Raw genomic sequence first — 16,573 nt, 5'->3', positions numbered from 1 at the left:
TAGAGTTCATTGAACATGGAGAGGGCTATTGGCCCTCAGCCTTTGCTCATTAGGAGGAGGAGATGCATTCAAAGGCTGGAGGACAGGGGAAAGTGAGAAAGAGGACAAATGGAGGAGACAGAGAAGGAGTGAATGGGACAAGGTAAGAAGTAGAGTCTCCAGCTCCAGTAGTGTCACTTTTCTGTTTTGGTGCTCATCTTATCTGCTCTCCAAATTCTCCACAAACGTTGTCTTGCTCTCCATACTTTCCTTTTTTCTTTCTTTCTTTCTTTCTACACTTTTCTTTACTGTTGTTGATCAGAGGCTCTCTGACTTCATACGCTGGCACATTTCTCTATCTAGGTCATGCTGTCTACAGATCATCAAGCTCTCTGCCGAGGCAACAGCTTTGTTCAATCCACAAACAATGTGAGCAAAAACACGATAAATAATGTGAACACAGCTGTGGTAAAACACGGTTTTGCTTATGGGTTCTGATTTTGTGATTTTTCTTGCCAGTAGGATTTGTGTGAAATATATTCAGCAGTGCAGTAGAGTAAATTATGAAATAATTGTTCCCAAGTTGCACATATGAAATAAAATGATTTTTAATAAAATTATGCTGCGGTAGTCTGTATGAAAATCCACCAGGGCATCAACAATCAGGTGAATTACTGAGCAAGTACTAATATATGAGAGGAACTGTTTCTGTAATGCACAAGTTAAAAGGGCATGCATTATCGTATATATTGTATCACACTTTTATGAGTTCATAAGATAGTATTGTGCATGTAACAGCACAAAAATCTTTAGTCTGTATTAATGGTCATCTGCCCCTTAATAGTAATTAGTGTGTAAAGGAATAATTGACCTCTGTAATTATTAAATGGAAAGTTTGAAGTTTGAAAGTTTGAAGTAACCGAGACTCTTCCTACATTTGGCCGACTGGCCAAACTGGGCAAATGGTGGAGAAGGGCTTTAATAATAGAAGTGAGGAACATGATGCTCACTCTGGCTAAGCTCCAGAGATCATGTGTGGGATGGACAACCAGCACTGCAACTCCAACAATCTGAGTTCTATTGGCAGATTGGCCAGAAGGAAGTCTCTACTCAATGCATGACATGAAAGCCTGCTTGAAATGTGCACTACAAAAAGCATCTAAACAACATTCTGGTCTGATAAACCTCAGTTCCAAGCATTAAGTGAAGTGAAGTGACATACACCCAAGTATGGTGACCCATACTCAGAATTCATGCTCTGCATTTAACCCACCCAGAGTACACACACACAGCAGTGAACACACACACACTGTGAACACACACCCGGAGCAGTGGGCAGCCATTTATGCTGCGGTGCCCGGGGAGCAGTTGGGAGATTCGGTGCCTTGCTCAAGGACACCTCAGCCCGAGACTCGAACCGACAACCTTAGGATTAGGAGTCAACCTCTCTAACAAGTCTTTAGACTTCCTCAAAAAAATTCAGTCTGGAGCATCTTCTGCACAATACTATCCCAACAGTAAAGCATGGTGATGGTAGCATCATGATGTCGGGGGGTTTTGAGGGTATAGGTGAATGCAACAAAATACAGAGATACCCTTAGTAAAAACAACAAAAAACCTGATCCAGAGCACTCAGACTGGGAGGAAGGTTTAACTTCCATCAGGACTATCCTCCTAAGCACACACCCAAGACAATGCAAGAGTGGCTTGAAGCCTCTGTAAGTGACCTTTGGCAGCATGCCAGACCCAGACTTCAACCACCAACTTCAACCAACTACTTGACATAGCTTGAAAAGATCTGCAGAGTAGAACAGCAGGAATCACCGAATACAGGAGTGCAACACTACCCATAATACCCTAAAAGACACTTGAGGATGTAATTGCTGCCAAGGGTATAGAGTTAAGGCTCTGAACACTTATGCAATGTGGGATTCAGTTTTTTTCTTTTTCAGAGAAAGTCTTATTTGAAAAAGGCATTCGTTATATATGTATCTTAATTTAACTCAAAATATCAAAATGTTGAACCTCCTGCCAAACTAGTGCCTGAACACATTCCTTCAGACCTCATAGTGAAATATTACAGTCCTCAAAATGAAGACAAATATCTATATATACACTGCATGATCTTGCAGCACATGAGGACATAACTAAAAATGTTTCATTTTGGCAATGCATGCAAGAAAAACCACATTTTCAAGGTCTGAATATGATTAAGGAAACATTACATAATGTAAACATTCAGTTTCATAGCTCTTCTAAGTAGGATTAACACTCTATAATCCCCACACTCCGCTTTCTGCAGAGGAGACCAATAATTAAGCATGACACCAGGATACAGCATCATTGCAGCATCATTCAATGCATGTGTGGCAGAATTATACAGATTTTCATAGATAATCACCTACCCAAAATAACTCGACAATTTTCTAAACATGACTCATTTCCACACAAACTTAACAACTGGAGCGTAATACATATCCCCTCAGTGAGCCAGTTTTGAGTCACACTAATCCTGCAGAAGATACCAGCATAACTCATTTTCAGATCTAATTAAACATAGGAACCAACTGAACATTCCACAAACAAACAAAATGATAAATTGGATGCTGAAATCCAAACTCGCAACAAAACTGAGTCACATGGAAAACATGGTGTCAGTAAAACAGGGGAGGGTGAATCTAAACTGTACATTCAACATTCATTAAACATGTCTAAGAATAAAATAGCCACACAGATATCAAAATGCTTTAACATCTATCATTTTATTAATATACATTGATCTATGAGAATGAAGATTAGTTCATTATTTCCTCATTAGAAGCACATATGGATGTCATGCAAATGAGATGTTCAAGGATGTGTGTTATATGCGCACTGAGGGGATCCCTGTCCATGATTTATTTAACAGAGGGGGGTGATGGTTGTAGATGGATACACATGTGATGTGATAGATGTGTCCCTCACATGATGCCTGTGTAATGAGCGTGTGTGTGAGAGAGACCCTGCCATCTCCTTTAATTTGTCTCGTGGGAGACGGTTAAGGACCAGGCTGAGCGAGAGGGCAAACTGCCGAGGTTTCCCCTCTCCATCCTTACATTGATCCCTCACCTCCGGGGTTCACTCTCTCCATCTCTGACACCCCTCAGAGGGAGTAAAGATAAGGTCATGTCATCAAAAGGTGGAAAGCTCTTGTACTGAAAACACAAGCCATGGAAAGAGAGAAAGTCTGTCTCTTAGCTATTTGGCATAGATATGTAGCCTACATATATTTCCCAAGATACAAATTATCCTATTTAAAAGTTGATGTACTTGATGTTCTTAACCTTTTGTTGTGCAAAACTTATTTGACAAAAAGCCTCTAGGTCATATAAGTTCTTCAGCTTCCCAGCATGCTCTGCACATTTAGATTTTTCCCACATGGCTATACACAGTTTTGCCACTCAAGGACACTTGAGGGATTCATACACATCCCAAAGGCATAAACAGACATTGATGCTCAAGGAGAAAACACACAAAATTAAGAACCAACATACATTTGTTTAATTTAATTTAATTTAATTTAATTTAATTTAATTTAATTTAATTTAATTTAATTTAATTTAATTTAATTTAATTTTATTTTATTTTATTTTATTTTATTTTATTTTATTTTTAAGCACAATACATAAGAATACACCTCCTAAAATGCATTTTCACAATAGACAAAACTAATTGAATTAATTTCTATGTAACATAGGTGCACTCAAACAAGCTAATTTAGTTGGAAGATGTTTTGGATGGATGGTGCAGTTGTCTGTGTGTGCATATTACAGTATGTGTGGATTCATGAGTGTGCATGAATCTATGTTCTGCATGTACATGCTGTATGTTGTGAATGTGTGCTTATGTGACGCCTCAGTAACTGGGGCAGAACTGATTGCTGCTGATGGCTGTAGGCACGTGGAGACCTACATTCAGAACACAGACACAGGAAGGAGTCAGAGAGAAAGAGGAAGGAGGGAATGTTGGAGACGGAGTCTCTGCAGTCTTGGTTTCATTCGGTTTCATTCTTCTCCACTAGATGTCCACCGAACAGTTGACTAATAATAGTATTAAATAGTAAATAAATAAGTAAAATAAGCAAAAAAAAAAAAAAAACCTGTGCGAAAACCACTCCAGAGAGAAGTGAAATGACGAATGAATAACAGATGAAAGAGAAGGAGTGATAAAAAAAAAAAACGCTTAGATAGGTCAATCACCAGGGACAGGATCTGGCCCATCTGCTCAGCTGATATAACAGGGAATTATGCATGCAGATTGGCACTGCATCTCCACACTCAGCCCCAAACATGCTTCATGACGCATTCATGCCATCTCAAAGATGTAAGGATGTGAGAAGATGAAAAGAGGAATGTGTTACTGGGGTTAACAGAAGTGAAAGGAGGGTGGGTGATTTGGAGAGCTTATGAGGAAAAATATCATTTGAAAAGGAAAGAAAAATGCTGCTGCTTTACTCCGAGGGAGTATAAAGGATGAAGGTGACTTTTCTTCCTGTTTCCTTGTGTCCTTTCACTGGTGTGTGTGTGTGTGAGAGAGAGAGAACCCCTGTGTGGAGAAAATCTGTTCTTCCTTCTAAGAATCATAATGCATGAGCTGACGTCAACTGTGACATCATTTCCTTCTAAAACAGTGTAACCAATGAAAATGATGGCAACTGAATTATGATCAGTTAATCATACATCATATATAATCCACTGTATTGCACTACTGTTCAAAATTTTTAGATCTGTACACACACACACACACACATATATATATATATATATATATATATATATATATATATATATATATATATATATATATATTATTTGATTGAAAATGCTGTAAAACAATCATTTTGTGAAATATAATATTACAATTTAAAATAAATAATTTTATATTTTGAAAATGTTGTTGATTCCTTTGATGGCAAAGCTGAATTTTCAGCAGCCATTACTCTAATTTTCCAAGTTACATTATAATTATTTTTACAGGATTGTTTTATAAATGGAAAGTTCAAAAGAACAGCATTCATTTGAAATATAATTTGTTTTAACATTACAAATGGTTTTTTATTGTCACTTATGATTGATGTAATGTCTTCTTGCTGAATAAAAGTATTTATTAGCAAAAGTAAAAGTATAATTTCTTTAAAAACAAATCTTACTGACCCCAAACTTTTGAACATTAGTGCATATTTGTAGTATATGCAGAATAACTGATTCTAATTTTAATTCCAAGCTCATTTTAACTACAAAGTAGCACAAAGACTGATGTTGTGTTACATGAACTATACATAAAAGCCAGAATACTGTAGGCTGCTCAGATTTACAAATGTGCAGAATTATTAAATGAGAAATGGGATATGAGCTCCATGACCTCTGTGATGAGGCTTGTGAAATTTTACTGAAATGTGAAACGATATAAGAAAGTCTACTAATGCCAGAGGGCAGAGGGCATTTCTCAGCACAGTGATGAGGCCAGTGGATGGACCTCAGAGTACAGATTTCATTCTAAATGTAATGCAGTGTGCCTACTGCTTTGGTATCTGCAAGTCAATATTTTCTCATTTTAAGCATCATAATTGTTGCAGAATTAACTGTACTTATAAATAAGTAGTTTGCAGCATGCACATTCACATAAATAAGTCATACAAGCTTACTTGGCTATTTCCACTGGTGTTGTTGTGTCTGATGATGTGGATGTATGTGAGCTGTGACTGTTGTCAGTATTTACTCAGTGGTTTTTATTGGGTTGACCACCTGTCAATCAATCGAGCCCCTCATTCTACCTTTTTCCTGGTTTGACACTTTAAAAAAAAAGTAATTGAATAAAAATACAACACATGCAACAACGGCCAAAATGTACTTAGTGTCAGCACTACTACAGCATTATATCTACATTCTGCTTTTCAGTTATTCCACAAAAATGTATAATAAGGGTTTTGTGTTTTTGTTAGGAAAGTATAACGTGCTTACTCCTTCAAAAATGCTGTTTCTTGAGTAAATTAGGCAAGTATAAAGGCCCTCTATGTTTTCAGAAAAACTGTTGCCAGAGTATTTTTATTTTGTTCTTATGAGGTTTGCAATGAATCCAGAGGGTGAGAAACAGATTCAAAAACACTTTGATTTGTTCTTGAGGACTGGCGTGCTAGATTTGTTACCAGAAACCCAAGGGTCTAATGATCCTTATTCAAGAGTCTTCTCAGTTACCAACAACACCACACTTTATGGAAATCTCCATCTGCCGCTGTGCTGAGATGTGGCCTTTTAGAAAGATCATATAAACCAAAACAGATTAAATGTATAGGGAGAGATGGATGATGGAAAACACAACTATGCTGCGTTTAGTGGTCTGCACAGTGAAATGAAAGAAGTCTTTATGTCTGTATATAGATTGATGTGTCCATATTATGATTCACATGGATGTAAACGTTTGCCAATAAAGATGCTGAAGAATTAGAAGATTTACGTCAAACTGCTCAGAGGGGCATTGCTGGTTTACTGTTGGCTGTTGGTCAGATCCCCTCTGGAAAATCATCCATTTAGTCAAAACAGTGTAATAGACTTCAAACATGAGAAAGAGAGCTATAGGCGGTTCTGTACTGTCTAGCAAGAGCTAAAGAGAGGATGGAGATAGAGAAGGGGGTTATTTGCCTGTTATGTGCCTGTTATGTGCCTGTTATTTGTATTTAAGAGTGAATCCTTAAAGGTTTCAGTCAACTGATTTGTTCTACAAAAAAATTCCCAGCTGTGTCTAAAGTAAATAATAATAATAATAATATATATGACCCTGGAGCACAAAACCAATCTTAAGTCGCTGGGGTATATTTTAAGCAATAGCCAAAAAAACATTGTATGGGTCAGAATGATCGATTTTTCTTTTATGCCAAAAATCATTATGAAATTAAGTAAGATCATGTTCATTGAAGTTATTTAGTAAATTTCCTACCTTAAATATATCAAACCTTCATTTTTGATTAGTAACAGCATTACTAAGAATTCATTTGGACATATTCAAAGGCTATTTTCTCAGTATTTACATTTTTTTGCACCCTCAGATTTCAGATTTTAAAAAAGTTGTATCCAAATATTGTCCTCTCCTCATAAACCATACATCAATGGAAATCTTATTAATTCAGATGATCTCAATTTCGAAAAATTGACACATAAGACTGATTTTGTGGTCCAGGGTCACTTATATAAACAACTTTGTTCTATGTTCATAATGAGTAGTTTGAATAAAATCTGGACATTCTACATTTGTCATTTTGTCATTGCCATGTGACCTACCAGCATCATTTCCATCGCTTCCCTGTCTTTCCCAAATCCTCTCAGTTCATCATACAGCATCCAGTTTCTTTTCATCTACTGTTTTATGATTATGGACATACTACTATTTTCACAAAGTTTCCCACCTACTATCTATTATATATATTCAGATTCAGCCTATCTTTATAGTGAATTACTGAATCTTTCACTCAACCACTCAATTCAGAAATGAAACAAATCTCTTCTCTTTTTGAGTAAATAATTAAATCATTCATTAAACTGATTTGGTCAAAAACACTGATTCAGTTACAAATTCAAGAAAACCTCTACTGAGTTGAAATGATTCTGCTTTGCCTTTATCAGAACTATTTTTGATTACGATGAAAAAGTAATGGAAGTGACTCAGTATTATCTTCTTAAATATTGAACTATGAATGCAATCTTGCTGTTTGTCTGAATAAAAGCATTCGGTAACACTTTACGTAAAGCCTTTATGTATTATGCATTATAAAAGTAGTTTTAATGCATTTTCTATGCCCTGTAATGCATTGTACAATAATACATTGTACAATCTCATGAATGAATGTAACTGAAATAACACTTATCAGTTCATTGTTACACTATGCATTTTAAATTCAGTTTTTAATTATTTCAGAAAAGATATAATGTATTTAGCTAAGTTTTACCAAGCATTCTTTCTTGTGTGAAACTGCTTAATGAACAAGCAGGGGGTATTCTATAAGTATTCAATTACCTTTTGTCAAGTCAATGTGTATCTAAGGTCCGACTCAACAAAAAGAGTTCAACAAAAGCCACTGGCACGTAGGAATGGCATTGCACACTTCAGCCATGTCACACCCACAGTCTGTCATCAGATGCTTTCTTTATATATGGCTCTAGTATACACACATACTGGTTTATTTTTGAAAAAAGTATCTCTGGCCCAGTTCCATTTTACCCTAAAACTTGATAACTTTAATATAGCCTCTGTGAACTGTCATAAAGCAAAAATTCAAATGTAAACACAGCTCATCGTGAGTGGAAAAGAGAGGAAAAACATTATTTGCCACAATGCCCTGTGGTCATGCCCAAGATGTTTGTGGTAATGCCTGGCTAGTTCACAAAATAACAATGGTGCTGTGAGGTTGACGTTTTCCTAAATATGGGATATTGCTTACATATTATTGTGTTCCATGGCTCTGAAGAAGTGATTGACCTGTATTCGGATGACTAGACTGCATAAAAGACCCCAAAAATGAGACAGCGGTTTTCTTTGGCTTGGAAAATTTGAAAGTTTTCCCAGAAATAGTTTGACGAATTGAATTAGTTTTTTTTCTTGTTATTCTCTCTCTCCATTTTAAGTAGTAATAGCGTAAAGACCCAAAGGGTTTATGTTCCACTTGAAATGAATCTGATGTAATGTACTTGGAATTTGGTTAAGGCTATATTAAAGCTTTGTGTTACTGGAAGAAAAAGAACAGTTGCATCTGAATGTGTGTCTGGATGTGCTACGTGCAGCAGAAGGTTAAACAATATCCATTAAAGTAGGGCTCTTTTTTTCTGAACAACACAAACCATACAAGCATGTAAAATTAAGCAAGCATAAAAAAGCTTTTGAGATTTCAGTAGACAATGAAGTGAAATGAAAATTATATAACTATTTACAGTTATATATGACATTCTTTGTTCTGAGGAACACAAAAGATGTACTTTAATGAATTAGGAATAAAGACTTAATACACGTTGATAGATATCTGAAAAAACATTTACATGACTAATTACATAACACAAGTAACACATTTCGAGAAGAATCTCCTCTAGAGGAAAAAACTAATTTCCACCAACTGTAATTTACTTTTGATTACATTTCTGTACCTACTTATTACTTTTTCCTCTCCCAGGTAAAGTTTTAATTCACACTCTGTAGATCTCTGGAGATTTGCGTCATCACTAGCTCACATGTAAAACAAGTTCCAACAACCACAGCAGCAGCACTGCTGAGTCCCTGAGAATCAGACTCTGAGCTCATTTGGTGCCAAGTATATTTCAGTTTCTATGGACGTTAGATCACTGTCAGATATATGAGAAACTGAATCCTATACACTTCACAGCTTTCTAAAAAATAAGAAAGAAAATGTGCAAGAGAGATGATAATATATGTATTTTAATAACAGTGGAGATGAAGGATGGGTGAAGCAGGTGTCTCGGCTCAGTGGTGGTTGGCAGGACAATTTGATGCTGATGCAGGCAGTCTAGCTGTCTTGCTGAGTAATGTATGAAATGGAGGGGAACCTTGTTAGGCGCAGACAGTGAGGATCAGCAAAGACAGGGAGCAAGAGAGGGCAAAAGAGAAAAGTTTTAGAGTGTGGGAAATTTACATTTATGATCCAGACAGATCTTTTCTTACCAAAGTGACTTACAGTAATGCAAAGTTGAAATAAAAAGGCAACAAATATAGAACAGTTTACATCTCTCCGTCAACTATCCACTGGCAGCATAGTGTTTTGTCTTTAATTCTTGCAAAAAATCAGAGCAGAGTAGAGATACAATGTGAGAAAATTCCCAAGAAAGTTATAAGGGAGAGACCTTGAAGCTATTTCTGTAAATATGACACCCGGTTTTGGAGACAAAGGCCATTCAGACACTGTGACCTTGGTTTTGGATCTTTGCGAGATGGCATCATTCTCCCCGTTCCACTGTGACAGGAGAACAAGACTGGGTCTTTATCACAGCAGTAAGACATAATTATGAAATCTCATTTCAGCTTCATTATCATTTATCACAGAATAACTTTGGCATTAATGAAGTCTCTGAATATGCAGATTGAATCCCACCCTTTATAGCCAAACTGATATGGTTTTCTTTAAAGGGATGGTTCACTCAAAAATTTTAATTCTGTCATCATTTACTCACCCTCACGTCGTTTCAAACCTCTACTGGTTTTTGGCATCTCGGGAACATAAAAGAAGGTATTTTGAGATTATTATTATTATTTTTTTTTTTTTTATTTTTTTTAAACCAATGGTCACCCAAATGGTTTGGTTACCAACATTCTTTAAGATAAAAAAAAAAAATAGTATCAGTCTTTGATAGCCAGCAGGATACACACAACAATAATAATACAAATAATAACAATAATAATCATAATTTTGGTAACACTTTATTTTAAGGTAACCTTTTAAGGTTGCATGTACTTCCTATTATAATAACACTTAATTTAGCAAAATTACATGCAAGTAACCCTAAGCCAAACCATAATCCTAACCCTAACCATATAGTAACTACATGTATGTTAATTATTATTATTCAGTATATATATATATATATATATATATATATATATACAGTACAGACCAAAAGTTTGGACACACCTTCTCATTCAAAGAGTTTTCTTTATTTTCATGACTATGAAAATTGTAGAGTCACACCTCCATACATACAAAGAAAACAAAACAAGTTCATGCATTAAGTTATGTGTAATAAAATGGAATGAATGAGTATATATATATATATATATATATATATATATATATATATATATATATATATATATATATATATAGTATTAATATTATTATAATGTCAGATTCAGACAGTATAGGCCTACAGACTAAATAACTGCCACCAGTCTGTGTGTTTGTGTCTCATCTCTCCTCCCTCTGGCCTCCATGTGACAAGAGAAAGTGTTCTGCCCAATACGATTCGCATGGCTCGAGTTACTGGCCGTCTCGCGCGCCGCTGCTGCTCACTTCACTCACTCAGCAGTCTCTGTCGCGCGAGTGGCGCACCGACCCACCGCTCCACGCACACACTCCGCTCCTCACATCCATTCAGCTCGATTCCGCATCGTTGTCCGAAGATGACCGTATATATTACGGGGCCATCCACGAGCCTAACCTCCACCAACCGCGGAGAGTAGAACCGGAGCCGAGGAGAGAGAGAGAGAAACCCACCTACCACTCTCTCTCGTCTCTCCCCATCATCTGCTTCAATCCTCTGGGCAGCAAACCGACAGCTGAAGACACAGCGATAGGCTATCTGCTGAAACCTAGCCCTCACCCACAAACACTCTTCTGCTTTTAGCTCTCAAGTCGCGTCTCGTCGGGGTATTGTGGAAGAAATTACACGCAAGGATTTTTTTTTTTCTGATCTGTATTCACATACGATGGATAATATAAACGTGGAGTCGGTGGAGAAGGAGTGCGGGGCGCTCGGTGGATTATTCCAGGCGATTGTCAATGATATGAAGGTGAGAGGTTTGACACGACGCTTTAAACACATGTAACCGTATATTCTGCACGAGCGTGACCAGCATGCAGATAGTGAAGCTCTCAAACCCGTTATAACTAAATTAGCTTTGAGCAAATAACCATAATGCAATATGCAATCGCAATTCATGTTAGACTTAAATGACGGGAGAGAGCTGTATGACATTCACTATCCTCCAGAAGATAAGAGATAGATAGATAGATAGATAGATAGATAGATAGATAGATAGATAGATAGATAGATAGATGCATGCATACGTACATGCATACTGTAGCCTACATACAGGCCTATATAGGCTACATCCAATTATGAAGGCATGTTGTGTATCATTGAACTCGATAAGGTTCGCCCTAATGCCGGTGCGACTGAATACACTGTATTCTCAGGAGAATGTTGTGCATGTAGAGAGGAAATGGAGGGGGTTTCACTCACACAATGGGAAACAGACTAAAGTGCTGCTGATTAAGCAGATGCGGCCGCGCGCCATTCCGTGTCACACACCGTGAGATTTGTTGCGTCTGTCTGACGGATTGCAGTGTTCCGTCATATCATTGGGTCTATGAGCGTACAAAGAGCGGCCGCGCTCGTGTGAAAACACAGTATTGATTCTGTCGGGTTTAATATTTTAACCACGTCGTGAAAAGGACGCACAGTCGTTCTGAATGTCTGTTGACCGGGTTTCGGGACTCGTTTCCATGCATTAGTTTCTGACGCTCTGGCAAACATTCAGCCAGTGAAACCCAATAGAGCGACCACATGACTTCTCTCCGAGAGGCCTCCAAGCAGCTTGTTATTATCACAGTGATTTTACTAGATAGGCAGAAAGAGTGATTTCCATAAGGTGTGACAGCTCTGTTCTCTCTGCTCTGCTTACACAGATAACTTCTCATTCAAAATTGAACTCTTACTTCTCCAGTTCCGCTCATTTGCTTCCATGCTGTTAAATGGGGATTGCAAAATATGGCTCAGCTATTATGCCAACCTGTCTGTGGGAGGATATTGAGCAGACAGTGGCACATGGTGTCGATGATGTTTGCCTCAGAGCTCTTCATTTTTGTGACTGACACAGTTCAGTCATGAACGAGCACTGCCTGAGAGACCTAGATCCAGGCTTCACCTTTAAGATGTAGGTTGATTCAGGTGCTGCGCTGTTCCTGGTCACATTCAACCTCGCTCTGTGATTGGATTCTATTGCCACGTGGATTCAATGCAGACATGCGGTTTTCCCCTCTTCATTCTCTAATGTTGCTATATTGAGATAGGAAGAGCAGGAAAGCAGCTGCGGACTGTAAAGAGAGTTAAGTTCAACTATGATTCCTCAAAAAAAGTGCAAGCATTTCATTCATTAATTAATCAAAAAATCAAGTTTTTGTTCAAGAGCCAAGATTTGAGAATCTTCCACTGTCTTCTCTCTGCTTCTGCCTTTGCGTGTCTTTGTTTGTGGGATGTGGGTAGCCTGTGGGTATTGCCAGCTCACTTGTCATATGCGTCTCATCAATAGAATGTCAGCTGGATCTTCTTTGTTCCTTCTCTGAGATCCGAGCAGTACTGGAATAAACAACCAAATTCCCCACCGGAATTAATAAAGTATAGATTCAGCGTACGGTTCTTCTAGCGCTCTTCATCACCCAGCAGATCTGAGGAAATTACCCTGTGGGAAAAATTGAACTGTATGTGATTGATAACTTGTTTCATGCCAAATTGGAACAGGACGGAATAATACGCCATATATGACTCTGTTTAACTCCACAGGGGAATGTGAACATCAATTAGATTTCAAAATAAATGTCGCTATGATTTTGGTATACAACTGTACTGTATGTGTGTTTTTGGGTCCCGCTTTTGGGAGGGCATTGTTGTAAAAGGGTTGTTATGAGTATGGCTCTGGATCATGGGGGGAGGATGATCGGATTTAAAGGGAGGGGGAAGGAGAAATGAAATGAGGAGTGGGGCGGGCTGTCATATTTAGGCCCACATTCTTACCCCCATTCTTTAGGTGAAAGGGCCCAAGCAAGCGAGAGAGGGACACTAGCATTAGACGTGATGATGACACAAGCACACAGTTGTCTGTTTGTCAGCTGGACCTGTTGTATATCACTGCTGTTTACATTCGCATGCCTCACACTGAGTTGTGCATACTAGCTTGTAGAGCAGAGTCGCTCACATAGACTCACACACTCAGTCTAGATCTCATTCTGCCTGGCTGCTGAATCTCAGCTATGCCTTTAGTAATCCTTTGAATGTTTGTCTGGAGATAGAACTGGGATCATGGTATAAGGAGAGTTTTTCTTTGGCTTTGGATGCTTTTGTGTTGCTAGGGTTGATTTTTATTAAAAATACATTTAAATGTAAAAAAAAATAATAATATTTGATTTCAACCTTGTCTTTTGGTTATATTTATATCACATTAATTGTTAAATATGAGAATCCATCATAAAAATACAAATCATCGTGTTATTTGAATTGTCATGAATTGTGGCATATAATGCATGTTTAAAAATCTAGAGGTAAATGTTATACAGTTATAATGAGCATTATTCTGTTCTGTCAATCCAGGCAAAGTATGATCATTTTATGTATAATTTAATACAAATATAAATTAATGTGTGCATTTAAAATACATAAAATGTTATAGCAAATTGGCTGATATTTTAATGTAAACGTTAAAAATGTCATTCCCACCATAGAATGGTATTAAACAGTATCATTTGACATGTGGCAGACAATGGGAAAAAGCAGTTTGAATTTTCATTATTTTCTTTCAGAAATAAAAAAAAATAATGTTCCTGGTATGCATATATGTCCACTGCTGGCCATTTTTAGTGGATAAATAACAAACTAGAAGAATTGATGGACAATTGAACAAACAGATGGAATTGCCTATAATTAAAGAAACAGCTTTAAATGTTTCTTGCTAGTAACCAAATTTAGGTTAACCAAAATAATTTTCCTGTCCTGTCCTAAGGCTTATTCACACCAAGTACAAAAACTTTAACTATAAAGTTTTTCTAAATTATTTTTCAGATTTTTTTAGAGTAGGAAAGTCAACACCAGAACTATAACAGTAATGGCAACGAGGAACAACATTGTTGGAACCACATTAAAAATGACTTTTCTAGCTAATGAACGATAAAAGAATTGACTGCCGTTTAGAACCCACCCCATTTAAAGAGCTTGGTTGTTTAAAATGGCAGATGACATTTTATTGTGCGTTGGTGTGGATGCTAATGTAGTTATAGTAATTGTACTTGGTGTGAACGGGGATTTACTGTTTTGGTCAAGCAGTGAAGCTGAGAATCCTCATGACCACTCAACTCATGTCAACTCATTATTTACCTCTTTATTTCTTAATTTGGGAAAGCCCTGAGATGAGCATGTGTTTTCAGCAGCCTCTTGTTAAGCTTGTTAAAGATAAATCACGTTGCTTTGGTGGAGGAATTTTCTTGGAAATGTTCCAGGAATCCTCAGTGCGTCTTTGTTTGGCCTGTCAAACTCATCTCTTCTCTTATGGCTGCTGACATGAGGAACATCTCCCAAAGCTTGATGATGGGTAAGCACTGAAATATGTGTCAAATGAACATTTTACTGCTCAGGTTCAAAGCGGGGAGCTTTGCTGTTGGGAATACTGTCATATGAGCCCAGATCAGATTTGGAGCTGAGGATTGTGGGTTTGAGCCCCATCTGGGTTGCCTTATAAGCTCAGCTGATCCTGCAGCTGAATGTGTATCAATCTAAACTGCATTTCATTTTTAAAGCCCCTTCTTTCACACATGGCGCTGCCTAATGGATAAGGATCAGGGGTGTTAACAGAAATGCTTAAATGCAGTGTCAATTAAGGGACAGGAGAGGCACATGTTGATCTTGAGACTGTTCTTGACATCAGAAATACATTTAAATTGCTCTGAACAGAGTGGCCATTAAAACAATGTGTTCAAGGATCCTCAGAGATGGTTCTCTGTAAGTCTTTTATTCAGCATGGATGCATTAAATGATCAAAAGTGAAAGTAAATCATTTATAATGTTACAGAATTATTATTATTATTTATTATTATTTTTTTTTTTTTTTGAAAGTACCAAAGGAGCATAGCATAATGATTTCAGTGACACTGAATACTGGAGTAATGGCTGCTGCAAATATTCTACTTTGCCATCACAAGAATACATTACATTTAAAATATATGAAAATAGAAGACAGTTATTTTTTGAATAATATTTCACAATCTTTGTGATCAAAGAAATGCAGCCTTGCTCATAAGAAATTTCTTTTAAATATATTATAAATGCAATAAATTCTGGATTCCTTGGTCTTTGGTCCTTGGTGTTTAAAAGTTTGAAAACCATTGTTTTTAAATGAAAGTTAGTACATTTGCTTGAAAGAATCTAGATATACTTCATTGTGTTTCTCACTAGATCTAGCCCGAGCTAGAGACAGATATTGTTGCACACAAAGACACCTGTTCCTTTCAGCTTGATGACAGCCCTGTCATTAAAGTAGCACCATTTCTCTCACAGTGACCTCCCTTCCTTTTAAATTACACACAGCTTCAGGATATACAACATCTAGTATATAGAGTGGTTTCTGTTATATAGCTTTCAATCAGACTAAGTACCCTTACTGGCTGTGAGGAAGGAAAACAACAAGCAGATTTGAGTTGGGCTGGTTAAACTAGTCATATGCATTGCTCAGGTGTGTTTTTACAGTAAAATATCCTGTACACTCAAAATATGATATACTGTACACTCAAATCAGTCTCTGTCAGTGCCTAACAGCTTTCAACCTTATGTTCTGTTATTATCAGGAAACAAATAAAGAATGGAAATTACAGATGGTTGCACATTGGAAAAGAATTTGTGGAACCAAATGGAAGGAAAGGGAAATGAAAATGAGCAGTTCAAGGAAAGACACATTTATTTTAGAGAATAGATGAGAAAGGGAGATAGAGAGAGAAAATAAGAGCTTGCATAGAGCTCATGTTAAGTGATTCCCATTATTCATTAGAGCATGGCTTCAGGCTGCTGTGGTAAATGTCAGA

The 16,573-nt window shown here is 37.1% G+C and overlaps 2 protein-coding genes and 1 long non-coding RNA gene across 8 annotated transcripts in view; 2 read left to right on the top strand and 1 right to left on the bottom strand.

Moving 5' to 3' along the window:
• rbpms2b (RNA binding protein, mRNA processing factor 2b) overlaps nucleotides 1-16,573 on the top strand; it is a 216,282-nt gene that overhangs the window by 22,250 nt on the left and 177,459 nt on the right. The gene's annotated exons all lie outside the window — the stretch shown is intronic.
• On the bottom strand, nucleotides 9,418-11,013 carry LOC132123675 (uncharacterized). 2 transcript variants are annotated; one of them, XR_009426602.1, is made up of 2 exons: nucleotides 10,897-11,013; nucleotides 9,418-9,563 (listed from the first exon to the last, which is right to left on the bottom strand). It is a non-coding gene; the product is annotated as an uncharacterized LOC132123675 (long non-coding RNA). The 2 variants fall into 2 exon arrangements; XR_009426608.1 differs by lacking the exon at nucleotides 10,897-11,013 and adding an exon at nucleotides 9,858-10,366.
• Nucleotides 11,036-16,573, top strand: part of mtss1lb (MTSS I-BAR domain containing 2b) — a 63,597-nt gene continuing 58,059 nt past the window's right edge. For 2 of the 4 annotated variants that reach the window (XM_059534386.1, XM_059534385.1), the window contains exon 1: nucleotides 11,036-11,520. In XM_059534386.1, coding sequence (XP_059390369.1) covers nucleotides 11,437-11,520 — 84 coding nt within the window. In that variant the 5' untranslated portion in view covers nucleotides 11,036-11,436. The remainder of the gene's footprint in view (nucleotides 11,521-16,573) is intronic. The other 2 variants (XM_059534388.1, XM_059534387.1) reach the window with 1 other exon arrangement.

The sequence above is a fragment of the Carassius carassius genome, chromosome 3, assembly GCF_963082965.1.
Source record: "Carassius carassius chromosome 3, fCarCar2.1, whole genome shotgun sequence".
NCBI lineage: Eukaryota > Metazoa > Chordata > Actinopteri > Cypriniformes > Cyprinidae > Carassius > Carassius carassius.
This window is presented reverse-complemented; position numbering and strand designations above follow the sequence as displayed.